Genomic DNA, 27,699 nt, shown 5'->3' with positions numbered 1-27,699 from the left:
CCAATTCACCTAACAAGCACATCTTTTGGGACTTGTGGGAGGAAACCGGAGCACCTGGAGGAAACCCACGCAGACATGGAGAGAACGTGCAGACTCCGCGCAGACAGTGACCCAAGCCGGGAATCGAACCCGGGTCCCTGGCGCTGTGAAGCAACAATGCTAACCACTGTGCTACCGTGCCACCCGTATATCCCTTGACATCCACGGTTCTCTGGATTTATTGGCCCCACCCCTTTTCTTTACTGGAACATGTTGGCCATGTCCTCTATTTCAATCTTGTATCCCACTGTTCTGACAAAGAAGCGTCTGTCACCTTTTCTGAACTGCTTCAAATGTTATTATATCCTTTCTTGGGTAAGGAGACCTAAACTGTTCACAGAACTCCAGATGTGGTCTCACCATTGCTCAAACAATTGTTGCAAAACTTCCTTTCCCTTGCAATAAGCAACAGTTGTCTTCCTTATGACTTCTTTTAAAAAAAAAAAAATTTTGATTACACAATTCATTTTTCCAATTAAGGTGCAATTTAGCGTGGCCAATCCACTTACAGCTTTGGCATGAAAACACGATGAGAATGGGCAGCACGGCGGCACAGTGGTTAGCACAGCTGCATCACGGTGCCAAGGTCCCAGGTTCGATCCCGGCTCTGGGTCACTGTCCATGTGGAGTTTGCATTCTCCTCATGTTTGCATGGGTTTCGCCCCCACAACGTAAAGTTGTGCAGGGTAGGTGGATTTGCCATGGTAAATTGCCCCTTAATTGGAAAAATGAATTGGGTACTCTATGGTTTTAAAAGAACAGGGGTAGAATGTGCAAACTCCACATGGATAGTGACCCAGGGCCAGGATCGAACCTGGGACCTCAGAGCTGTGAGGCAGCAGTGTTAACCACTACGCAGCCTTGCTGCCCCTTTCCTTATGACTTCTACCTGACTACTAACCTTTTGTGATTCATGCACCAATACACCCAGGTCCCTCTGTTCCAGAGAATGGCAGCTTCGATTATGTAGTCAAGGGGCAGCACGGTGGCGCAGTGGGTTAGCCCTGCTGCCTCAGGGCACCGAGGACCCAGGTTCGGGGTCACTGTCCGTGTGGAGTTTGCGTATTCTCCCCGTGTTTAAGTGGGTTTCGCCCCCACAACCCAAAGATGTGCATGGTAGGTGGATTGGCCACACTAAATTGCCCCTTAGAACATTAGTGCAGAAAGAGGCCATTTGGCCCATCGAGTGTGCACCGACCCACTTAAGCTCTCACTTCCACCCCATCCCCCTAACCCAATATCCCCTCTTAACCTTATTTGGACACTAAAGGTAATTTAGCATGCCCAATCCACCTAACCTGCACGTCTTTGGGCTGTGGGAGGAAACTGGAGCACCCGGAGGAAACCCACACAGACACGGGGAGAGCGTACAGACACCGCACAAACAGTGATCGAGCAGGGAATCTACACTGGGACCCTGGCGCTGTGAAGCCACAGTGCTAACCACTATGCTACCGTGCTGCCCACCTTATTTATGCTACCGTGCTGCCCACCCTTAATTGGAAAAGAAGAATTGGGTATTCTAAACTTATATTAAAAAAAGATTATGTGGTCAAATTATGGAGTCGAATCTGAGCGCACAACCCCCGATCTCAGAGAGGCTTGAATGCTCACAACTGTGCCAAGCTGAACTGATTTAAAACTGTGACCTGTTTAGAGATGGTATATGGGAATGCAAAGGCAAAGAAATCAAAAGGGAGGAAATGGCATAGTCAGTAAAAGCAATAACGATCTTCGATGGCTTTATCAACAGAAAGTCTGGTCAGTGACTTTCCTTCAGCACGGTCGTGATGCTCTAGTTATTATATATGGAGATCTGCAGCCTCTAGAATTTTGGAAGTTTAATTTCATGGTAAAAATGCAGATCTGGTGGTATGACTGTGAGAAGACCAAATAACGAGTGCACAACATAACTAAGGAAATTCAATACATTATAAATAGGTGAATTACTATTAAAAACCTAAAGTTAAAGGGATTAAATTCCTTCAGGAAATTATTTCATGTGGCGCAGTGGTTAGCATTGTTGCCTCAGGGCGCCGAGATCCCAGGTTCGATCCCAGCTCTGGGTCACTGTCCGTGTGGAGTTTGCACATTCTCCCCGTGTTTGCGTGGGTTTCTTCCCCGCAACCCAAAGATGTACAGGGTAGGTGGATTAGCCACACTAAATTACCCCTTAATTGGAAAAGATAAATTGGGTACACTAAATTTTTATTTTTTAAAAAAAAAGAAAAAATGGAAATTATTTCATCAGAAAAAGTCACCAAGCCATTTCGTACCTAATTTTTGTTTCTAAATCAGTTTTTCGTACCCCTAAAGTCTTTGATTCCCCACAATGATAACAGATACATCAGTGCACACCACAACATACTTTTGAGCGCAACTGACCCTTATGACAGACCGTCATAAATAGTTGTTTCAGAGACATCGACATGAAACCTCCTGCATGTTAATTTCAGCCAGTGAACACCATTAAGGGATCTAAGTGCTGAAGATGTATTATGTGCGGTAAAGTGACAAGGAATTAACTGGTGCAAATACATCTGCATCTTACATTCACATCCTTAGGGTACGAGCTTAATGTAGTGTTTGCAACAATAATGTTGATTTATATAATGCCTTTGGTAATAAAATGGTCCAAGGTGCTTCACAGGACCATTATAAAACAACTTGTATTTACATAGCACCTTGAACAGAATAAAATGTACCAAGGTGCTACACCTGGGCACTATAAAAAATGTGACACCAAATATGTAAGGAGATAAGAGTGGAATAGTAGACCATGCAGCCCCTCCAGCCTGCTCACCATTCAATATTACATCTGATCTTCTATCTCAACTGCATTATCATAACAGCTCCCAATATCGCAATTCCCTGATCCACCAAAAGTCTGTTTTTCTCACCCTTCAGTATACTCAATGATGGAGCATCCACAACCCTCTGGGGAAGAGAATTCCAAAGATTCACACCTCTCTGAATGAAGAAATTTGTCCTCATCTCTAAGTGATAGCAGCAGTACAATGGTGCAGTGCTGCCTATGGCACTGAGGACCCGGGTTCAATCCTGGCCCCGGGTCACTGTCCGTGTGGAGTTTGCACATTCTCCCCGAGTCTGCATGGATTTCACCCCCACAACCCAAAGATGTGCAGGTTAGGTGGAAATGGCAACACTAAATTGCCCCTTAATTGGAAAAAATAATTGGGTACTCTAAATTTATAATTTAAAAAAATCTCTAAATTATTTATCCTCTTAACCCGAGTCTCTTCCCTCGTGTTCAAAATTCCACAAGGGGAAACAACCTCTGTGACTATCCTGTCAAGTCCCTTTGGAATCTTGTATGTTTCAATGAGATCACCTCCCATTCCTCTGAACCCCAGGGTGCAGGCCGAATTTACTCAGCCCCTCATCATTGGAAAACCCCGATTCCAAGAACCAACCTGCACTCTAACTCCTCCAATGCAAGTATATCCATATCTAAATATGGAGAGCAAAACTGCTCACAGTATTCCAGGTGTGGTCTCACCAAAGCCATATACAATTGTAGCAAGGCTTCATTGTTCTGATACTCCAATCCCCTTGGAATAAAAGCTAACGTATCGCCTTCCTAATTGCTTGCTGCACCTGCGCCTTAACTTTGTTTTTCTTGCACAAGAACACCCAAGTCTCCCTGAACACCAACATTTAGCTGTTTCACAGCTTTTAAAGTATTCTGCTTTTCTCCTTCAACAGCCAAAATGAATAACCTCACACCTCCCCACACTAAGTCCATTTGCCATTGTTACCTGCTCACTTAAGGTGTCTATATCTTTTTAGCCTTTTATTGTCCTCAGCGATTGGATTCTCAGCTAACTCTGTGCCAGTAGCAAACTTGGGAACATTACGCTTGCTTTTGTCATCCAAGTCATTAAAATAGCTGGGGCCCCAGTGCTGATCCTTGCGGTTTGCAGCTAAGCCTGCCAGTTCCATTTTTGTTCATTATTCGCTCTTGGGATGGGAGCATCGCTGACTATGCCAGCATTTCCTGCTGATGCCCAATTGTCCTCAGGCAGGTGGTGGTGAGCCACCTTCCAGAACCACTGCAGTCCTGGTGTCAGTACATCCACAATACCGTTAGGAAGGGAATTCCAGATTTTTGACCCAGCGATCATGAAGTAACAGCGATATAGCTCCAAGTCTGGTGTGTGGCTTGGAGGGGAACTTGCAGGTGGTGATGTTTTGCTCGTTATCCAAACCTCTATAATAATAATCCATGTTAATATACTACTCCCAATTCCATGAGCCCATTTCTTGCATATTAACCTTTGTGTTGCAACTTCTCGAATGTCTTTTGGAAATCCAAGTGTACTACATCTACCGGCCCTGCCTGAAACACACTACTAGTTACATCCTCAAAAAAATAGGGCAAGTGACCAAAAGCTTGGTCAAAGAGGCAGATTTTAAAGCTTCTCTTAAAGGAAGGAAGTGAGCTAGAGAGGTGGAGAGATTTAGGAAAGAAACTCCAGAGCTTAGGTCTTGACAGCTGAAGTCATGGCCACCAAAGTTGGAGCAATTAAAATCAGAGATGGTTAAAAGAATTAGAGGGTGATGATCTCTTGAGGGCTGTAGTGCTGGACGAGATTAGAGAGAGAATGAGAGGTGAGGCCAATTAGATGCAAAGTTCAGCAAGATTCAATATCAAGATTCAGCATGTCCACATTAACCCATACCAACTTTTACAGATGCACTATAGAAAGCATCCTATCGGGCTGCATCACAGCCTGGTATGGCAACTGCTCGGCTCAGGACCGCAAGGAACTTCAGAGAGTCGTGAATGCCGCCCAGTCCATCACACGAACCTGCCTCCCATCCATTAATTCCATCTACACCTCCTGCTGCCGGGGGAAAGCGGGCAGCATAATCAAGGATCCCTCCCACCCGGCTTACTCACTTTTCCAACTTCTTCCATCGGGCAGGAGATTCAGAAGTCTGAGAACACGCACGAACAGACTCAAAAACAGCTTCTTCCACACTGTCACCAGACTCCTAAATGACCCTCTTATTGACTGACCTCATTAACACTACACCCTGTATGCTTCAACCGATGCCAATGCTTATGTAGTTACATTGTATATCTTGTGTTGTCCTATTATGTATTCTCATGTATTTTCTTGAATTTTGTTTAATTCCCTTTTCTTCCATGTACTGAATGATCTGTTGAGCTGCTTGCAGAAAAATACTTTTCACTGTACCTAGGTACACGTGACAATAAACAAATCCAATCCAATCCAATATCACTCACAATCGGGTGTTTGGCATAGCTAAACATGCAACTTCATTTCACTGTTCTGACCTTTCTCTGTGATGGAGCAAAAAGATCAAAGACATGTGAGAAATGAGGCTCTCTCTAATTTAGCCTCATCCGTTTCAAAGAATTTGAGTCACAAATAGCTTTACTTAATTTTGCAACTAAAAATAAATGAATATGCGAGTAGAATAGAAATGAGGTGGTATCAAGTTTCTGGTATGAGTGAACCATTAGCTGCAAAGTGCTGTGTAATGGAGATTTTCCTGTCTCCACCTCTCTCTGGTGCAGCGACATCCATTGCTAATCCATAGTTTGAAATATCTTTCTGGAACAATGAAAGGAAATTGTATGTTGATCTGGCTATATCAAACATCCAGTTGTGTGACGTTGAATCTTGCTGAACAATGCATCTAATTGGTCTCACCTCTCCCTCTAATCTCATCCACCAATACAACCCTCGGAGATCTGTACTCTTCTTTTTTTTTATAAATTGAGAGCACCCAATTATTTTTTTTTCCAATTAAGGGCAATTTAGCATGGCCAATCCTCCTAACCTGCACATCTTTGGGTTTTGGGAGTGAAACCTATGCAGACATGGGGAGAATGTGCAAACTTCATACAAACAGTGACCCAGGGCTAGATTCGATCCTGGGTCCTCAGCGCTGCAGTCCCAGTGCTAACCACTGCACCATGTGCCGCCCTACACTCTTCTAGTGATTTTAATTGCTCCAGTTTAATTGAGGATGTAACAATGCTGTTAAATAGAGGAACATATCGTGCATTAATCTCACTTCTCGACATCAGTACTTGGATCACTCAGATGAGGAGGACAACGTGTGTTCAAGATTTAGTCAGTAGGTTAAGGCTTGCCATGCCGGAATTCCAACAACCTACGTAACACAGTGCACCATCCAGGTCTTTGCAGTGCCATTAGAACAAAGAGCAAAGGAAAATACAGCACAGGACAGGCCCTTCATGCCTGTGCCGACCATGCTGCCCGTCTAAAATCTTCTACACTTCCGGGGTTCGTATCCCTCTATTCCCATCCTATTCATGTATTTGTCAAGATGCCCCTCAAATGTCACTATCGTCCCTGCTTCCACCACCTCCTCCGGCAGCAAGTTCCAGGCACCCAGTACCCTCTGTGTAAAAAAACTTGCCTTGTACATCTCCTCTAAACCTTGTCCCTCGCACCTTAAACCTCTGCCCCCTAGTAATTGACCCCTCTACCCTGGGAAAAAGTCTCTTACTATCCACTCTGTCTATGCCCCTCATAATTTTGTAGCCCTCTATCAGGTCGCCCCTCAACCTCCGTCATTCCAGTGAGAATAAACCAAGTTTATTCAACCTCTCCTCTAAGCTAATACCCTCCATACCGGGCAACATCCTGGTAAATCTCTTCTGCACCCTCTCTAAAGCCTCCACATCCTTCTGTTAGTGTGGAGACCAGAATTGAACACTATACTCCAAGTGTGGACTAACTAAGGTTCTATACAGCTGCAACATGACTTGCCAATTTTTATACTCAATGCCCCGGCCAATGAAGGCAAGCATGCCGTATGGCTTCTTGACTATTTTCTTCACCTGTGTTGCCTGTGGACCTGTACACCTAGATCTCTCTGACTGTCAATACTCTTGAGGGTTCTACCATTCACTGTATAGTGTATTCACTGTATAGTAAGCACATCGGGCGCCAGCTAACGGAGAAATCGGATCTAGAGCAATAACTTGTGCTTATAGCTTTTCACACAACCAAACATTCCAAAGCACTTTACAAAAAAAGCAATGCAGCATGCAATGAGCACTCTGAACTCAAACGGTTACAAGGTCAGTCGGTCAGTAGGGACAAGGCACTAACTCTGGAAAAATAATTCTGAATGTGCATATCAGTCTGAAACAGTGAATGATGGACAAGGTCAGAGCCAGTGACGGAATGTCAATCCAAGGCAATAATTAAGAAGTTTTTCAGTAGAGTGATCTTTGGACAGTTTCCAGGAAGTGCATAATAAGCAGAGAACAGTAGCTGAGAGATATTTTGAGAGCTATTAGTTGTAAATAAAGATCAGCTGCAGAGAGCAGGTGACTGGGTTTAGGATTCAGCTGGGCCAATAACTCAGCAAGTGACTGTCTTTAAGCACAAAACTGAGACAGTGGAATAGAACGGGTGCACCCTGAACAAAGAGGGTCAACTGAACATTGCCTGAAGGAAAAGGTTTCCGGTGGGTAGGAAGGATTTGGTCTCATGAGTGTTGAGTTGCGGAACTTTCTGCTTAGCAAAAAGAGTAGGCCATTCAGCCACTCAAATCTGCTCCATCATTCAGTAAAATTGTCTGATCTGCATCTGATTACCTGCCTTTGCCATTGCCTTCTATGAGGGAGAGTTCCACATTTGTAAACAAAATTCTAACGGGATAGAGTGGGTAGATGCAGGAAGGATGTTCCCGATAATGAGGGTGTCCAGAACCAGAGGTCACAGTCTGAGGATATGGAGTACACCGTTTAGGATAGAGATAAGGAGAAATGTCTTCACCCAGAGTGATCTGCCTGTGGAATTCGTTACCAGACAGGAGTTGAGGAAAAAACATAGTATGTTTTCAAGATGCAGTTATTTATAGCACTTGGGGTGAAGGCCATCAAAGGATATTGGGGGGGGGGGGGGGGGGGGGGGAGGAGGTGGGATAAGGCTATTGAGTTGGGTGATCAGTCATGATCATAATGAATGGTGCAGCATGCACGAAGGGCCAAATGGCCACCTCCTATTTTCTATGTATTTAGATGAAAATTACATCTAGTTCTTTCTTCCTCTTTCAGGTTCACTTTGAGCTGCTTCTAGACCCGGACACCAGATAGCCAATACACTTTACTGGACTCTCAATCTTGACAGCAATTATTGAATCCCTTATAGCTACAAGATTTATATTCTGCTTCTCGATTCCATGAACTACTCCTGCTTCAGGATGCCTCAGACAGAACTCGTGGTGGAGAGGCATTGTGACTGGTAATCCAATTAAGGATGTTAGCAGAGAGGACTGGTTGGGTGTCACAGCCATAGACATTGAAGCAGATTTCATGTTTTTCAAATCTGTCACTCAACAGCACCACAGGGATAAGACTGGGTCCAAATGTCAGAAGCTGAGATTAACTCGGGATTTAAAAATATTTTGGGGAAAGTAACTGGCTGGACTGATAGCTGAAAATATGACTTGCGAGTGGCCTGAGTGTAACTGAATGCATCAATTTTGACTGTAGCAGAGGAATGCAGCAGCTTTAGAAAGCAGCAGAGGGCAGTGACTGAATGCAGCTTGAGACTGCAGCAAAAACACAAGAATGATTATACTAGCCTGAAACGCAGTGAATGAATATATCAGCCTGAGACTGCAGCAAGGTGCAAAGAGTGAATGCAACATCTGACAGCAGTTGGGATACCGAGTAAATATATCACTACAACAGGGACACTGGATACATCAGACTGAATACATCAGTCTAAGACTGCAGCAAGGAACACAGAGAATATATCAGCAAAACAAATTCAAAGGGAAGCACGCTTATGCTAGTAAACTGGAATTCTGCCAAAATACTGATGGTAAAGCAGGGGAATCTCCAAGGAATTGTATCTCTTTTGTTCAAGGTTGACCAATCTATCTGATTTTGTAATTTCTAATATCACAACGTAACAAAATGATTTCTGTTTTTCACAGCTTTTTGAAATTCAACATTACCCTCAGCAAACAGAATTAATTGTAATGCTGGTTTGCACTGCATCACATTGAGTGAACATGTCAGCCTGAACACTGCAGCCATCGTAGAGAGAATAATACAAGCTGGTGACAGCAGCAGGGACACACAGTGAATATTAAAGTTATATAGGAGCTGGGACAATGAGTAAGTAGATCAGGCTCACACAATAAAGCCGGAATGTGGCGACTAGGGGCTTTTCACAGTAACTTCATTGCAGTATTAATGTTAGCCTACTTCATAGACTTTACAGTGCAGAAGGAGACCATTTGGCCCATCGAGTCTGCACCGGCTTTTGGAAAGAGCACCTACTTAAGACCACGCTTCCACCCTATCCCAGTAATCCCACCGTACCTTTTTGAAGACTAAGGGCAATTTATCATGGTCAATCGACCTAACCTACACATCTTTGGACTGTGGGAGGAAACTGCAGCACCCAGAGGAAACCCACGCAGACAAGGGGAGAACGTGCAGACTCCACACAGACAGTGACTCAAGCCAGGAATCGAACCTGGGACCCTGGAGCTGTGAAGTAACTGTGCTAACCACTGTGCTATCAAGCGGCCCTTGTGACAATAGAAATTATTATTATAACAGGGACACTCTAGACATTGCGGAGACTGCAGCAGGGATACTGCGTGAGTAAGTCTTAGACTATATCAAGGCTCTTGAGTGTATCTATCAGCCTAAGATTCAGCAAGGGCAATGACTGAATGCATCAACCTCAGACTGCAACAGGGTATATGTGCCTTGCACTTTCGTAGGGACTGTAGTAACAATGGACACAGCCTCGGCTTTAACTTGGACATGAGAGTGACAGACGTAGGCCATTCTGCCTCTCAAGCCTGTTCCACAATTCACCTAGATCATTGGTGATCTCCTACCTCAATGCTAATGTCCCACACTATCCCCATATCCCTTAATATCTTTAATATTTTGAAATCTACTGAACATGCTCAATGGCTGAGCCTCCAGCCCTCTGGTGTAGAAAATCTCAAAGATTCACCACCGTCTGAGTGAAGGAATTCTTCTTCACCTCAGTCCTAAATGACCGGCCTCGCACTGTGAAAGAGTGCCCTGCAGCTCTTTGGATTCATTCCAGAATGAGTACCAGAAAAGGAGTCCTGTCCCTGATTGTGCAGGGTGGTGTGGATTGGGGGGGGGGGGGGGGGGCGCGCAATCAGATGCCCTCTAGATCTCTCTGGTGAGGGAGGGGCAATCAGCAGGTCCCTCACCCCCTCTCTCTCTGGGCGGGGGGCATGCACAGACAGTTGGTCAATCACCCCTCTCTCTAGGTTGAAGGGGGAGGAAAGACAGGCAGTGAGTCCCTAGCCCTCTCTCTGGGGGAGACAGGCAGTGTGTCCCTCGCCCCCCCCCCCTCCCCCACTCTCTCTCCGGGGGAGAGCAAGCAGTGGGTCCCTCGCCCTCTTTTTCTGAGGGGGGTGTTCAGGCAGTATGTCCCTCATCCCCTCTCTCGGAAGGGGGACAGGCAGCATGTCCCTTCTCTCTGGGGGAGACGGGCAGTGAGTCCCTCGTCCCCACTCTCTCCGAGGGAAGGCAAACTGGGCCCTCTTTTTCTGAGGGGGGGGGGGTTCAGGCAGTATGTCCCTCATCCCCTCTCTCTCTGAATGGGGGGGGGGGTAGGAGGACAGGCAGCATGCCCCTTTCCCCCTCTCTCTGGGGGAGACATGCAATGTGTCCCTTGCCCCCACTCTCTCCGAGGGAAGGCAAGCAGTGGGTCCTCGTTTTCTGGGGGGGGGTCAGGCAGTATGCCCCTCACCCCCTCTCTCTGGAGGGGGTGGGGAGGACAGACAGTGTGTCCCTCACCCCCTCTCTCTGGGGTGGGGTGGGGGGGGGGGGTGAGGACAGGCAGTGTGTCCCTCACCCCCTCTCTCTGGGGTGGGGGGGGACAGGCAGTGTGTCCCTCACCCACTCTCTCGGGGGGGGGGGGGGTGAGGACAGTCAGTGTGTCCCTCACCCCCTCTCTCTCTGGGGTGAGAACAGGCACTGTCACTCACCCCGTCTCTCTTGGGGGGGGGGGGGGGGGGGGGGGGCAGGGCTTGAGTTCTTATTTCCTCCCACGTGGTCCGTGCGTGCGACGTGGGCGGCGCATGCGCCGTGACCGGGTCCGGAGCGGCCGAGGGGAAAACAAACCGGGAGGGAGGAAGGAGCGAGAGGCCGGGGTGGGGGCTGGGAGGAGCGAGCGGGCAGGCAGGCGGATGGGGTCAGGACAAGCACTGAGACATAAATGAATGATACCAATCACAATAAAACGAAAAGACACTGAATAAAATCAGCCGGCCGCAGAGCCGATAGTCAAACCCGGGCCCGCGGCTCCGAGGGGAATATCGGCCGCCGAAGGAAACGGGGACAAGCCGCCCGCCGGGCCGGGAGCCAGCCTCCGCCAGGTCCGGGCGGCAGCCAGCTCACCCCCCGGCAAGCCATGACCATGAAGCCGGGTTTGCTGAAGCAGCCGGGCGGGGTGGCGGAGGCCGAGAAGCGGGCGGCGGACTATTCGACGACCATCAAGGAGCTCGATGACGGAGGAGGAGATGAAGCGGGCGGAGAGGCGCCCGGGTCCGGAGGGGAGCTCGCTCCTTCCAAAGGCGGCCGTGGCCGGATGAACGGCGGCGAGGCTAAGGCGGCCAAAGGGAACCGCCCTTGGGGCCGAGCGGCGGCCGTGATCCCCGGCGGAGATGGAGGCGGCCTGGGTCGAGGCGGTGGCGGCGGGCCCGGGGAAGGCGCCGTGCCCGGCCTGGATGCTTTGCACTGGGGGAAGGTGAAGAAGCAGCAGCAGTTCCAGCTGCCGCCATCGTCCCAGCCTCAGGGTCCGGGCCCCAGTCAGAGCGCTCGCCTCAAGCAGATCGTCCTCCTGCAGCTCGACCTGATCGAGCAGCAACAACAGCAGCTCCAGCTCAAGGAGAGGGAGATCGACGAGCTGAAGGCCGAGAAAGAGACGGTGAGGAAAAATAAAATGGCGGAGGCGCATTAAAATGCCCGGTGGTAACAATGACGGGCGGTTCGGTGCTGGGGCATCGGGAAACCATCTTAGATGGTGTAAAATGGCGGCGGGCGCTGGCGCAGTGGGGTTCGCCGGGAGATGTAGTCTTATATACCCCCCCGCCGGCAATTGAAGCGGTTGGTCTGACGTCAGCGTGGACTACATCTCCCAACCTGCCCCAAAGCTCTAGCGTGGTGGCGAGCGACAAGTTGGATATTCAATTCGTCGCGGGCCGATGACGTTGCTAGCTCTCGCTCTCTCTTCCTGCCTGGCCTATAATTCAAAGTCTTTGGGGGAAAGGGAGCTCCATTTCTTTCTTTCTTTCTTTAAACCCCAGATGAAAGGACGACTACATTTCTGCACATATGTTTCCCAATATAGGTCTTAATTAGCACTGCTCATGGTGCTCTTCAGTATTTTTGCCATTTACAGAGATGCCTCATATGTACAAGTATGTTGCTTCAACTATTCTGTTTGGGAATTGAATAATACTGAATGGTGTGTGTTCCTGTCATCAATACATATGGAGCACTCCTTGGCTGCATTGTCTATTTTGTGATCGTGTTTATTTTGAATGATCTAATGCGCCAAACTTGGCTTCATTTATATGTAAGGAATAAATATGGGCACAAGTACATTGTGATATGCTAACGTGTTCACAAGCTGTGAGAGTATTTTGAAAATTACAATACATTTGAAAAGAAATCTTACTCTTAAAAATGATGCAGTATTAGTCCGTTGTCTCAAATGTGTACCTTGTGCTCAAGCCGTTTTCAGTTTCATTTTAGTTAGATTCTAACAGTTCTGTGCAAACAGTTCTGTAGAAATCTGCTTTTTGCACCAAAAAGTCAATAATGGATGTTATCTATTGGGTTAGCTGTATTTTTATTTACCAAAGGGTATTACATTCCAATGGTAAATTATTAATCCCAAATTCTGAGAAGTTCAGCAATTCTGCTTCTAGAAGGAAAGATGTTCTGACTGATCTAAAAGCAATTTATTAATGGGGTTGAAACTTCTGTACTAATTACTGTAATGCACATTCACAGCGAGAATGTTACACTGGAAATGCATTGACTATCCGCTTTTGAAGTTTGTAAAAACGGAAATTACGATGTATTGCAGAATATATTTTTGGTGCGAGAGGTTTGGAAGTAAATTATGATGTGGCATTATCATGATTCAAACGACCATGAGTATTTTTCTTACAATTGCGCATCTCGTTGGAAAAGGTTAATTTGCCTTGAATTTCCGTTCGTTTTTCAGTTAGAACAGAGATGAAATAGAAGGGGAGACCAAACAGGATTGCTGAGATAAATACCAAACTGGGCTCAAATTCAGCACAGCTTGATGGGATGAACAAGACTCCCTCCTGCCCTTTTTGCCAGGGCACAATATAAAAAAAGACTTTCAACTGTCTCAAAAGTGCCATCAAATGTAATTTAGGCTGAGGTGTGCAATAGCACTGAATATCAAATGTATACCATCTCTGCCCTTGTTGATGAATGCAGAAACAAATTTTTGAAAGCCACCAAAAAGAAAATGTGTTGGTTATGTACCTTAATCTTCTGCCCAGAAAGAATATCACAAATAACAATTGTTTTACAAGGAGAAATCATTTTTGGAAAAGTCCCAGTGGGAAAGTTGATCAATTACAGACTGAACATTACTGGTGAAAAAATGTTTACCTTAATATTTGAATGGGAATGAAGGACTTAAGTTGCTTATGGAGCCGATCGTTTTCCCATAGAAAACAGTATGCTGAGTCAAACGAAATAGCTCTCAATAGATGTTTTGTAATATTTTGAATTTATTCACTTTTCTAAAGCTGACCACAATAAACCTGCAGCATTATATTTACAGGTTTTATAGCTGGCAAAACCGGTTTCCTTCAGGGTTTAAAAATGATCAAATAAAAAGCTGTGCACTGCACTTTCAATACCTCAAGAACGCACCTAATCAGTCCCCTGCAGCAGAAATTCAGTTTATCTTGGGACTCCAATGTTTAAAAATGGTTTGTATACTTTTCAATCATGACCATGAAATAGCTAATTGCAAGTGGCGCGAGACATTACAATACTTGCAGCTGATTGTAGACTGCTAGTTGTACAAAGTTGAAAAAAATCCTGTTTTTACACTAAAATCAGTGGGGGGGGGGGGGGGGTGATGAACAGCCATATTGTGTCTTAATCTTTATGTAAGGCTGTTTCAACAATTAAATTTATTAGTTTAGTAAAGATAAAAAGTGATGTTGGGGATCTGGACTAAAATGTGAAAATATACAGCAGAAAAATCAATACTTTAGATCTGATCTATTTTCAGAATTTCCAGTATTGGCTACCTGATTTCTAAAAAAAGTGTATATATGTGTTATGCCTGATTTTCCTGTCCAGTTTATGCATCATGAATTACTGTGGCAAATTTATGATGAAAACTGTCTTATGTAAATTTGTTGCGCTGTATTCACGCCTTTCATGTGCTGGAGTGGCAGAACTATTGGTGAGGGGGATGTAAATACAGCAAAAAATATGTTTGGTAGTCTCAATTATAAATGTGAATGTAGGAATTTCTACTAGAAATGTGAAAATAAGGGCAAAATGCATGACTTTTAAAAGGGAGCTGAATTGCCCCTTCTGCTCTGGTTGCATTATATCCAACTCTGTGTTCCTGCTTCACCTGAAGACCGTGCTTGGTTCTGGCGATCTATGTGCAATTCTATGGAGATCGCCTGGTATTGGTGAAAACTCCTGTTTTAAAATGCAAGGTCTTCAATTTTTGTCCAATATAGCTTCTGGCTCGCCTTGAGCGCATGGAAAGGAGGATGCAGCTGGTGAAAAAAGAGAATGAGAAGGACAAGCACCGATTTGTACAAACTGCGGAAGGGGCGGAGGAGAAGAATGCAACGGAGGTGGAGAAAATCCAGCCCGAGCATCAACAGATCACCCCTGAACAGCCTCTTGTTCAGGCGCATGGCAATCGAATGGAAACACACTCTGGGAAAGGTTACAAAAGGTACTTCTTGTGCGGACTAGAGAATTTTGTTTTGCTGAAATTGGCAGCGTGTGGCTTGTTGGTCATTTGTAGTAATTAGTGGGTGCATCGCACCCCGTGACCACCCCCCCCCCCCCCCCCCCCAAAAACCTTCCCGATCAATCAGATTGGGCAAATGTTGGATTATGAATTATCGGATCATAGGAGTCTTGAAATAATAAAAGGCTGATCCATTATAACTGGTGGGTCAGTGTTGCAAAATGGATTACTTATTGAATGAGCTATCATAGTCACCATGGCAATGGGATAATTAATGATGTAATTTTTCTAAAGGTGGCCAGTTTTAGACTGAAATTAAACAGTTTATGTCATAATAACTTACCTCCATGCGTCCATTTCAGTTGAAGAATTCCTCTGCTGTTTTCTAACGTGTGAGATAGGAATTGGTTATACTTGTGATGGGAGAGAGAATTGAAAGGAATGCTGGGAATCTGAATAGCTACGTAAAGATTAATCAAATGCTGTACTTTATGGTTCAAATAGCTTTTTCTGAATCCTAGACGTCTGACACTTCTAATCTGAGTCCTGCTTTTCACTCAGTTGGAAGTGGTTGAGGTGCTGGCTTTTATAAATGTTTCTCTAGACTTATCACATTTCCATATTTAAACAGGTACCGAAAAGTTGTATTTTTGCCCTTGTCACTTCGCGCACTCCTTCTTCGTCTCTCTCTAGTTGGCCATAATATCTGGGGAAAGGTTGCAAAATTGGTTCAGATAAAAAACCTCATCGACCCCGTTCCTTTACTCAGGTAGAGTATCCCACTCAACAGCAAAGCTTTGCACCATTTCAAAATTGCTTTGTGGTAGGTGGATTAGAATATCACCAGATACTAGAAATTCAGTAGATCTGAGTCAGTGGGGAATAAGGAATCTTATTCATAGTGCTACTGGGCCATGTAACTGATGCAGGTAATGTCATTTTTGTCAGTAGGTCCCACATTGCAGGATATAAAAGCTTTGTGGATTATATAAGTTTCAGCCCCTCATTATACCACTTGTAGATCAAAGTAGCCATTGTTCCGATACCTTTTCCTTTCGCGCTCCATTCCCTCTCCCGCAGCACATAATTGAAGCCCATGGGAGTGATCTATTTTTATGATGGCCAGGCCGAGGTAAAGATCATTACTCTCTCTCAAATCTGTGGCACATGTTGGCACTGCACTGCAATACCCTACCAGAGAGCTTACTTAAAGATATAATTGAATTTGAAGCAGTTCAGAGCAGGTTCATGTCTGGGATGAAAGGGTTGCCTCACGAGGAATGGTTCGACCTGCATCCACTGGTGTTTGGAAGAATGGGAGGTGATCTTATTGAAACCTACAAGGTCTTGAGGGGACTTAATGCTGAAATAATGTTTCCCCTTGTAGGAGAGATGAGAACTATTGGACGCTATTTTAAAAATAAGGGGTTTTCAATTTAAGATGAGAATTTTTGGGAATGAGAAGAATTTATTTCTCTCGGAGGGTTGTTCGTTTGTGGAATTCTTTTCTTTAAAGTTTAGAGTACCCAATTCTTTATTGTCTTCTGCAGAGGTCAGTGGAGGCTGGGTCATAGGATATTTTTCAGGCTGGGTTTGACAGATGCTTGGCTGACAAAGAGAGTCAAGGGGTATCGGGGATAGGCTGAAAAGCCGAGGCTACAATTCGATTTGCCCTGATCTTATCAAATGGTGGAGCAGACACAAAAGGGCCGAGTGGCCAACTACTCCTAATTTGTATGTATGTATGCAAAACAATATGGAATAATTGCAATGGCTGGCTTTTTATGCAGATAGAAGCTTTTATAGCCTCCTCAGCAATAGCTACAGAATAGGAGTCTCTGTCTGCAGCCCTGACTATGGAACTGTGTTTAGCATCCACCTTGGCCAATAATTTCATGAAAACTAAACTACTTTTGAATTTTGATTGAATTCAGGAAATCGGCACTAGGCACAACAGAAAGAAAGGCACCAGTGAAAAAGCTTGCAGCTGAATTCTCAAGAGTGCGGACAAAACTGGCAAAATCCTCTCCACTCCGACAGGCCTCGTGTAGCCCTTTGCCTGACAAAGTTTCAAAACGAGAACTGCGAAGTAAAGAAACTCCAGAGAAATCCAAATCTCAAACTGAGGGAGTCTACAAACCTTCAACCACATTAAAGACTCCAGGTCTGCCCACCAGCAAAGATCAGCCAATTTCTAATGACATAGAAGAGGAGCCATACCTCTGTACCACTGAGATGTACCTGTGTCGGTGGCATCAGCGGTCACCCTCTCCTCTGCGAGAACCTTCACCCAAGAAGGAAGAAACTGTGGCAAGTTAGTATAAAGAGCATGGCAATCTAGAGGGGACAGTGCAAGTCTTTTAAGTAGGTGTTTATCACTCTTCTTTTGTTGGCAAACTAGTTACAGAAGTGAAAGGTGTGAAACGGTTCAGATTTGTTTTCTGGAGTGGTTTGTCAATCTATTTGCTCCACATTTAAAATTAGGGTATGCTGTTATGATAATGTAATTCCTCTGCGTAAATAGGCTCAGCAATAGAGAAGACCTTGCACTCTTATCAGCTTGTACCAAAATTTTGGTCTTCTACTTAAAAGATGTCGAGATTATGAGTGCCGGTCAGGTTTCACAGGTTGATCGGTTTTGGTGTTTTTATTCTCCTCTCCCAATGTCTTTTGAGGGTTTGGAAACCTATCTGATATAGTAACATGAGGACCAATTAGTTTTGGTATTGTATCTAAATGATCTATTGCACATATGAGAACTTCAATGCTGTTCAAAATGGGATATAGTGATTGTCAGTAGGTTGTTCAGAGAGGATGTCTGGCTAAGACAGGTCCTATCATCCCTCTGCTTTCATATGCGTGTATCTCTAGCGAATGAGGTCACCTGAGGAGCTTACAAAAGTATGCCTATCATCCTCACTCCCTAACGTGCAGTATCGAGGGGAAATGTTGTCATGATTTCAGCAAGGCCAGGGCAGCACGGTGGCGCAGTGGTTAGCACTGCTTCCTCACGACACCAAGGTCCCAGGTTCGATCCCAGCTCTGGGTCACTGTCTGTGTGGAGTTTGCACATTCTCCCTGTGTTTGCGTGGGTTTTGCCCCCACAACCCAAAGATGTGCAGGGTAGGTGGATTGGCCACGCTAAATTACCCCTTAATTGGAAAAAATTAATTGGGTACTCTAAACTTAAAAAAAAACAAAAAAAATGATTTCAGCAAGGTTGGGAATTTGAGCTTATGACCCATGAGTTGTTCAGCTCCATGTTTCGGTAAACCCACTGAGCTATTGGGTGAGCTGAAGCAGTCTTTTTTTAATTGTCCTGCCTGTGTAGGATGCATCTGAATTCATAAACCTCTGCTCCCCAGGCAGAGAATACAGGAGACTATTAGATAGATGGAGTAATTACAGTGCTGCTGTATTAAAATTGTAGAATGCATAGCATTGTTTTTATCTGGAGAAGTGCTGAACTGCAAATCCCAAAGCCAGGAAGATAGGAAAGTATTTTTGCTGCCGCCTTTACTCTGCATGCAGAAATGCGCCTTGGCCCAATTCACAAAGCAGCTCAATTTTCAGGACAATACAAGCAGGAAACGAAGTCTGTTTCCTGCTGTCAGGAAAAGCAGAGCCCGGCACCTCCATACTCGCACACAAATGGAGTGATGCTCCCCCGCCTTTTATCCCCCAGAGCTCGTTTTCAATTTGAAAGCATGGCTCGAACAATGAGGTAGAATATTCCTGCCTTGTGTTTGATGGTTTTAAATTTTATGCCAGTGAGACAAAATGCCAAAATACTTTTATGGGGTAGGAGAGAAAGAGGTGAGTAACTGTGCCAGAGGGATGTGAAAATGAGTGCACAAGACGACGCACCTATCAGCAGTCCTGATTTTTGTGGGCTGGGTCCCTGATTCTGAGGTTAGTGATCTGATTAAAGGTGGGAAGTATTGTGGTTTGAATAATGGGGTCCCGTTCTATACGTTATCAGCAGTGCTGGCTGAGGGTAAGCTTGACTGAGCCCAGTGAAGTGTTTCGAAGCAGACATTTAAACCTGATGTTTTTCTTTCCTTAAATCTTGTTTCTTTGTAGTTCCATCCTGGAAAGAACACTCGGCGGAACCCCTCGTAGACCTGCAACCCGATGAATTAATTGAGGTATAGCACCATGTGGGAGCATCTGATAGTGCCTTTTGATTTTGTTACTTTCCAGACTGGTATTTGTGTTTTATCTCGAGCACTTTCATTTCATGAGCAGATAAATAGGACCCAGCTCTGGTTGGTCATTGCATTCTGGGGTGGCAACACACTGCACCCCTACACTACTACCCCAGTTGATTGATCCATTGTATCTGTTTTAGCCACAGCATCCAGGCCATCTTACTGAAAATATGGCTTGTGCGGTGACCTTACAGGATGGGAAAGGAATTTAAAATTAAAAACTTTATTGTGGATTTGGCTGGAGTTTGTGAGGCAGTGCATTCAGCTATAAAGCTGAAGGAGATCAAAAACTACAGTTAATAGCACTAGTTGATCTTTTTCTACTTTTATATGGGTTTGAAATAAGTACATCTTTAATGTTTTCTGGCCAAAAAATGTTTGAAATTAATTGAAAGTGAGAGTTTCTGGAATAGGAACAATAATGTTGGGCAGAAACATACCGTTGAATAGTTGTATGGGCTTGTGTACTCTTAGATTTACTTCTCATTGTCTGCTACCTCCCTCGTCAACTTTTGAATCTTGTCAGTACTTGCACCTTGCTGCATGATCCCAACCCCCGGACCATACCATGTAAAGAGATGTCAGACATTTTGCTGTGTGAATTTGCTGTAAGACTACTGGTTGCTTGCTATCAGCCAGTGGAATAACGGCGACCCACTCTCCAGGTTTTGTTTATTCGCCTTCTCCTTCATGATTGCAATGATTGAAAAATAAAAGGTTGCTGCTCCATTTGCCTGAGGAGATTAAATGCAGACACTCCAGCTGACTATCATCAGCCCTAGGTTCATCAATTGCAACAGTCTGCGGCCATCTGGATGGGAAGAAGGTGGTAATTTCACCATTAGGAAGGTATCTACCTGGCTGCCTGCCATTAGTGCAGAGCTTTTAACTCGACGCTGAGTTGGGTTTATATTTTTTTGCTCTTTTCAATTCTTTGCAACATAAAATGACTGCAAATTCTCACTGGAAAATGCATTAAATTCATAGTTTGCAGTTTCCTGTACTGCATCGAAATAGTACAGATTGAAGTCACATTATGTAATGAAAATGGAGGTCTGCTTTGATGACTGAGATTATCAGCGAACAATTTCAGATCCATGATAGCTGCTGTAATGTTGCAATGCGAACAGAATTGGTCGCTTGGCAGTAAAGGAATTCTAGTTCTATAGATAACTAGAAGAACCTCTGGTGGCAGGAATATGCTGTTGCAACGTTACAACAAGACACAAATAATATCCTTGAGATAAAATGTCTGCCGTTGTGAGCACTAATGCAGTCCCCTTCTGGAAATCTCATTTCTTTCCAGTTAACGAAATGCCAAAAGAAAGACAATGCTATTTTTCAGTGAAAAGCGAACAAGGTTGTTTTCAAACTTTGTTAAGTGACACTGTACCTCATTGTTTCAAAACAATTTAACCCAAGCGTATAGATAGTAAATGATTCAAAAGTTTGAAGAGCCCTTGAGTAGTAGATGTGGCCCTTGCTCTTTCATACATCATAACACTGTGCTACCGTGGGCGTAACGGTAGCACAGTGGGTAGCACTATTGCTTCACAGCACCAAGGTCCCAGATTCTATTCCCAGCTGTGTCACTGTCTGCAGACTCTGCACGTTCTCCCCGTCTCTGTGGGTTTCCTCCGGGTGCTCCGGTTTCCTCCCACAGTCCAAGGATGTGCAGGTTAGGTGGATTGGCCATGTTAAATTACCCCTTAATTGGAAAAAATATATAATCGGGTACTCTCTATAAAAAAAATTAAAACTACAAAGTCCATACTATTTTTAAAAAGGAGCGAAGAGAGTAGGTAGCACTGATACAGTTTTCAGATTGTACCGTGGCAGATTAAAAGTATGTTTTGGAAAGATCAATGTCACACCGTCACCTTCAAGGCATTGATCATGATCTTTCCAGTACTACATTGAACTATCTATTAATTTTGTTAGTGATAAAGCAACAGATTCTGGGCCCTTGGTTTTGCTTTCATTACCAGCTCAAGCATCTCCCAGAGAGTAATAGTCTCTCATGCTCACAGGTGGAACTGGAGTTTCTTAAGACTCTGAACTTACTATCGTTTGACCATTATTTAAGTAATGTGAGTAATTCATATGCATCTTAGAAGGTGCATTTTGAAATATTTTTCTTTCTTTTTCTTTTTTAAATAGGTTTAGAGTATCCAATTCATTTTTTCCAATTAAGGGGCAATTTAGCGTGACCAATCCACCTACACTGCACATCTTTGGGTTGTGGGGGCGAAACCCACGCAAACACGGGGAGAATGTGCAAACTTCACACGGAGAGTGACCCAGAGCCGGGATTGCACCTGGGATCTCGGCGCCATGAGGCAGCAGTGCTACCTACTGTGCCAGTGTGCTGCCCTACATTTTAAATTAAACATCCTTCAAAGCAGTCAGTTCTCTTTTTCTTACTTGCTGCCACTCTTGTTTAGGATGTTTGAGATGGCAATTCCAATGGTTTCCAAAGTCTGTGTACTTCTTAGTTGTAAATATCACTTTCAGTGCTATTTCCATCTACAATGGCAATTGATTCTTTTTTCTCCCACTGTTCTGGTTTAGCACACTGGGCTAAATCACTACCTTTTAAAGCAGACCAAGGCTGGCAAGCAGCACGGTTCGATTCCCGTACCAACCTCCCCGGACAGGTGCCGGAATGTGGCGACTAGGGGCTTTTCACAGTAACTTAATTGAAGCCTACTCGTGACAATAAGCGATTTTCATTTCATTTCATTTCTGTCTCCTGAAGTCACTGAATCCATCACTGCACACAATTGCACAGACAGTGCTTGCTTTCCTTGTCCAAAGTGGCTGCTCATTAATTTCTAGAACGTCCTGATGACTTCCAGATGGCCATCCAACTACCTATCTCATCACAGTTCTGCCCTTACCTCATATTTAGTGGTCAATGTATAGAAGTCAGGAACTGGAACGTCCAGGTGAGATCATCTAATGAAGCATTAGTTCATGTTTCTAAAATTAATTTCTTGCTATGTTACCAAATTGAAGTGAAATTGTCGACCCCTTTTAATGGGAGCCATACTGAGCATATAATATTTTCGGAAAACGTCACATTATTGGAGAAAGCTGGTGACTGAAATATCCACAAAAGTTTGAATGTGAGGAGAAACTATTTGGATACCAGTGTGTTGTGGTTATCTTCATGAGGCTAGTTTGCTAACTTGTTTTATTTATTTTAGAATTTAGACGACTGTGTGTTTGCGAAACGGCATGCAAAGCTTGAGCTCGATGAGAAACGAAGGAAAAGGTAATTGACTTCCCAGTGTACCTGAGAACTCTGTACTTTAAACAATGAAAGGAACATTGTCATTTAAGGACCAGCTGATGTTTGTCCAGCTATTCACTAATTGAAGAACTAATTCGCAATCACCAGGCTGATACAGCTAGATTAAAGGGATTGACCTGCTAGCCAGTGAACTGGGATTTTAGATACTCTGTCACAAACTTGGCCACATGTATTGAAACAGCACACTGGAGCACCAGGCTTGCCATTTTCCCCCATGTTCACCAGATGTTCCTAAAGCTAGTGTAAAGACTATGGGATGAATTCCACGATCAAGAAAAGAGGAAAATGCCTCTTTACTTTAAATTTTTTTTTTTAAATTTAGATTACCCAATTATTTTTTCCAATTAAGGGGCAATTTAGCGTTGCCAATCCACCTACTCTGCACATTTTTGGGTTGTGGGGGCGAAACCCACGCAGACACGGGGAGAATGTGCAAACTCCACACGGACAGTGACCCAGAGCCGGGATCGAACCTGGGACCTCAGCGCCGTGAGGCGGTTGTGCTAACCACTAGGCCACCGTGCTGCCCTTTACTTTAAATTTTAATGTAATTACGAAGATTGCAACTTTGAAACATGCGATTTTTGTAAAACTATTTTGCTAGATTATTTTATTTATTTAAAAAAATTTAGAGTACCCGATTCATATTTTCCAATCAAGGGGCAATTTAGCATGGCCAAACCCCCTAACCTACATATTTTTGGCATGTGGGGGCGAAACCTACGCAAACGCTGGGAGAATGTGCAAACTCCACACGACAGTGACCCAGAGCCGGGATAAAACCTGGGACCTCGGCGCCGTGGGGCAGCGATGCTCACCACTGCGCCGCCGTGCTGCCCCATTTTGCTAGGTTATTAAGAGAAAGGTAGGAGTGAGTTTTCCGTCGAGGAATTTTATCCACACTAACAAAAATATGTTTCAGGAATGGAACTTCAACATTTTTTTGTCCCAGGTTATTATATCTGTCTTTGTACATCTATGCTGACCTTTACTGAGGAGATCAGGACGAACAGTCTAATCTGGACATCTCTGACATCAGTGCTTTGTTCTCTCAAAAAATTATAGGTGTGCTTCAAAAGGTGGGGGTGATGCCTCTTGGGCAGATATCATCTTATTCTACTGACATGGAACACTTTCCAATTCTGTCAGACACAGTCTGGAGGCTCGGCTGAGAAGTAGTACACTTGTCCACTGGGGATAAAGGGAAGCCCTAATTCTAACGTCCTACTTATCACAGCAGCGCAGAAGGCATTTCTAGGGGAAGGTTGTTTTCACACACTTTAAGGGATTTTGAATCCATTGTGTTTACATGTGAGCCATTTTGCCACTTGTCATATCAAACGATATTGTTGATATTTGGGAGTTTTTTTGTGGTTGCCACTTGAAAGCTTTTTAAAATAATGTCCAGCCAGTTTATCTGTATATCTGTTGAAAATGTTATTCAACTGAATTTTAAAGAATTCAGCGTTGCAAAAAGGAAAAATAGGTCAGGTTCACCATGTGGAAGACACCATGGGAAAAGTGAGAGGCATTTTATGAGCATTATCCAGCTATTAACTGCTTGAGATTGTTTTAAACTTAGTACTTCAGCACTGCTCTTGTAGCTTGGATTTTGATGGCAGCATTTTTTTTAAATGAGGAAATTATCCTTGTTGCTGCAGGAGGGGATAGTTTTCCAGGATTCCCCCCATCCAGGGCAGCCATTAATGTAAATGGAAGGCCTCAGCAGTACTGGCTACTGTTAATTTTTTCTGACTAGGTGCCTGGTTCCTGGGGCTAGTGCTGTGGAATTTCCCTCTGTTGTGCAAGTGGGACAAACTCCACAGCACATGGAATCTTTTCCCCTTCCGATGAGATCTGTAAACTTCTGCATCGTGTTTCCCTTTTTCTTTCAGGTGGGATATTCAGCGGATCAGGGAACAAAGGCTGCTACAACGTTTGCAACTGCGGATGTATAAAAAGAAAGGAATTCAGGAATCGGAACCAGAAATCCTGTCTTTTTTCCCTGAACCTGATGATGGTAGGCTTAAATATCGTGAGTTCCAAACAGTGATAGATAATAACTTCCAGGAAAGAAAAGCTTCTAAAATGGGCCTTCCAGTTCCAGGGACTGAAGCTGTGGTAAACCACAAGCGGCCCCCCAAAAATTTGAACTTTATTTTTTAAATGGCCCTCAATTTTAAAAATGGATCTTAATATTTCAGTGTAACAATAGTAAGTCATTGTTTTCTCCTTACTCCACAGTGGAATCTCTGGTAATTACCCCATTTCTACCCGTGGTGGCTTTTGGGAGACCTCTGCCTAAGTTATCACAACAGTAAGTCTTTCATTGGCATGCAGTAAAATGACCTGATCTTTGTATGTGCTGTCATGTCCATTCAGTGCCCAACATTGCGATTTGATGAATTGTTTACACGTTGAACTTTATAATGTGTATTTTTATGATCAAGGTGAAGAATATAAAGCTCTCTCTCTACTCTTGTTTCCCCCGTGCCAAAGCCCCCTATTTCAACAAAACATCCCCGACCGCACTGCAGTGAAAATGTCTCCAGCCATCGTATAGCCTCTTTGAACGAGACTGGGGAATTAGTGCTGTTTTGTGCTGTGGGTCTACATTTGCTAAAAGTTGGATTGGGTAGGCCCAAATCCATTTGCCTATGATGTTTGTTTTTGTTTAAATCAAGAATGAAAGTATAGGGAAGAACCGGGGAATGTAATGCCATTATTCTAAAAGGGAGAATAATAAAATGCTTGGGAAATTTAGCTGTTCAAACAGTGAGCCAGCTTGGAAAACAATATGATGGTGAATAATATAGAAAAGTTAAATCTACAATGCAAATTTAACTGACTGCCAAAACAGTGCAGGTTCAAACTATTGAAAGACAAAACTGATGAGTCCAGGAAATTAATCTCACAGCATGATCTATTTATGGAATGGGCTGGCAATGAATGCAAAAAAAACCCCTTGAATCATTGAAGAAACAGTTGGATGTTGCCGTAGGAAGAATGAATAAGGAACATCTACAAGAGTCTAGAAAGTAATTATTTTGATGAATTTCTGGTTGCTTTTTCATACAACTTTGTAATGTAGCTGAACACTTGAAAATAAAATTAAAATAAACCAACTGAATACCAATGCAAACCATTCTCAAGATTTACAAATTATGTTTTCCATGCATTTCCCCCTCATCTTGTATTCAACCATCCCCTCCTGTAGCCATGGTGGTTGGGGCTGGCATAGGTGATCTGGGATCATCTCAAGAGATGTGTTGGTATCATGTTCTGGAAGGCACGGTAGGCAGTTTGAAAATGAGCAATGAAAGGGAGAGGAAAGAATTGCACTTGAAAGGAAGAAGTTGTATAATCTCAAAAGTAAAACTGCCTGAGATTTACCTGTCCTCCTCCTCTCAGGAACTTCGAATTGCCATGGTTGGATGAACGCAGTAGGTGCAGGATAGACATACAGAAGAAACAGACGCCACATCGAACATGCCGCAAATAGATGCTTTGGACAAAAATTTGACTTGTACACTGCCGAGTTGTGAACTGTACTGCAAGCCAGCACTTAGGATGCCAACCGGCAGAGAGCTCTGTGGGTTTTCAGAAGGACCACCTGCCTGATGGATCTCATTCAGTGTTTATATTGATGTTTATAATTGATCGTCGCTATATCAATAACTGAATAGTCTCGTCTCTTGCCTTTATACTTTCGCTTCTCTTACTGAAGTGAAAATCAATTATTTTTCCTGTATTTGTCTGTTGAATTCGGACAGTGAGTTTTGGTCTGTTTTAGTCCATTCTGCAAATTTGACAGTGTACAGAAAGATTTGAGATCTTGTACAGCAATCTCGCACCTTTTTTAAAAAAAAGTTTGTGTTACGTAAAAATGTTGCAAACAGCTCTGCTTCTCAGAATTGGTTATTTGTGTTTTTTCCAGATAATACTTGCCCTAACAAGTTGACTAAGACAACATATTAAAGAGATGATATCCCTTTTGTCAGATTACTGAACCTGTAGTTCAACCTGGTAATTGCCAACATTCCTTATAGCCTGGGGAGGGAGCATTGATTAATTCAACATGACAGACCACCGTCCCTTTCTTATACATGGGTTGCGCAGAGGATGTCTTTGCTCTCACAAGTGAGTGATATGGGACCCATATTGAGGCTCAGCCCAATGAGAGAGAAGTCTTTTGGCTGACAAAGGAATAATACAAACTACAGAATCTAGCTGATCCAAAGGGGAGTTTTACATTTTTCAGAGTTACAGGCCCTTTTTTTTTGTCCCCAGTGAAATGTAATTTTAAATGCTTCGGAATCCAGTTAATGTAAAATCACAACATGCACCTCAAAGTGTCAGCCCTGAGAGTTGGAGGGTGGGGAACAATAGATAGATCATAGTGGTAGAGAAGATGAACGGAAGATTCCATTGGTAGTGGTTTTACCTGATTGGACTGAGGATTAAAGGAGGGAATATTGTTAATTCTTATGATTCATACCACACCCAACCTGTGGTTGATGAGTCACTAGATGGTAAATGAGATTTATTTTTGCCCCAGCACTATCACATTTCCGATTATGAACACACGGAGCCTGAAAGGAGGGGTATCGGCAAGCCTTTCAGGAACATTTCTGTGTAGTTCAGGTTTTAAAATAAAACTCTCCAGTTTGAATGTTGTAACTTATGTTTTGGTGGATACACAAATAAACATGGCAGGTAACTTCTGTACTCTTTATTTCCTCGAGTAACCTTGTGTCATACTCGTACAGAACCATTTTGTGTTTGGAATCCAGAATATATTTTGAATTTGCCAGAAAAGCAACTCCCTTTGGTGACAGAATTCAAATGATTGGCATTTGAAACACAACCCCCACGCTTTTTTTTCGTGTTGGCTTTCTTGAATGTAACAATTAGGATGATGATTTTGCATTTATATATGGTGTCTTCATATCCCAGAGCATCCCAAAACATTTTGCAGACTTCTGAAGCGTAATGATTGTTTTGTAGGATGGGTGATTTGGTTTGCACACAGCAAAGTTTGCAACTGTGGTCTTTGCTAGATTGTTTGTTCTTAGTGGCTTTGATT

The 27,699-nt window shown here is 43.8% G+C and overlaps 1 protein-coding gene across 2 annotated transcripts; it reads left to right on the top strand.

Moving 5' to 3' along the window:
- Positions 1 to 11,231: 11,231 nt before the first annotated feature.
- Positions 11,232 to 27,337, top strand: LOC119953977 (male-specific lethal 1 homolog). Of its 2 annotated transcripts, none has more exons than XM_038778753.1 (8): positions 11,232 to 12,014; positions 14,845 to 15,068; positions 17,021 to 17,400; positions 19,170 to 19,234; positions 22,507 to 22,574; positions 24,509 to 24,633; positions 24,858 to 24,930; positions 26,025 to 27,337. In XM_038778753.1, the coding sequence occupies exons 1-8, from the start codon at positions 11,499 to 11,501 to the stop codon at positions 26,113 to 26,115; spliced, it is 1,542 nt and encodes a 513-aa protein (XP_038634681.1). In that variant the 5' UTR covers positions 11,232 to 11,498; the 3' UTR covers positions 26,116 to 27,337. The 2 variants fall into 2 exon arrangements, with proteins under 2 accessions (XP_038634681.1, XP_038634680.1); XM_038778752.1 differs by having other exon boundaries at positions 11,234 to 12,014; positions 24,509 to 24,648.
- The last annotated feature ends 362 nt before the right edge of the window (positions 27,338 to 27,699 follow it).

The sequence above is a fragment of the Scyliorhinus canicula genome, chromosome 19 (assembly GCF_902713615.1).
Source record: "Scyliorhinus canicula chromosome 19, sScyCan1.1, whole genome shotgun sequence".
NCBI classification, from domain to species: domain Eukaryota; kingdom Metazoa; phylum Chordata; class Chondrichthyes; order Carcharhiniformes; family Scyliorhinidae; genus Scyliorhinus; species Scyliorhinus canicula.
Note: the sequence above shows the minus strand (reverse complement) of the source record. Positions and strands in the feature narration are given on the sequence as shown.

Bases quoted from the DNA above. Each gene is read 5' to 3' on its own strand.
- LOC119953977 (XM_038778752.1), top strand. From the start codon at position 11,499: ATGACCATGAAGCCGGGTTTGCTGAAGCAGCCGGGCGGGGTGGCGGAG. The intron at 12,015-14,844 runs GTGAGGAAAAAT...TGTCCAATATAG, and splicing joins TGAAGGCCGAGAAAGAGACG to CTTCTGGCTCGCCTTGAGCG. The intron at 24,649-24,857 runs GTGAGTTCCAAA...CTTACTCCACAG, and splicing joins TGATGGTAGGCTTAAATATC to TGGAATCTCTGGTAATTACC.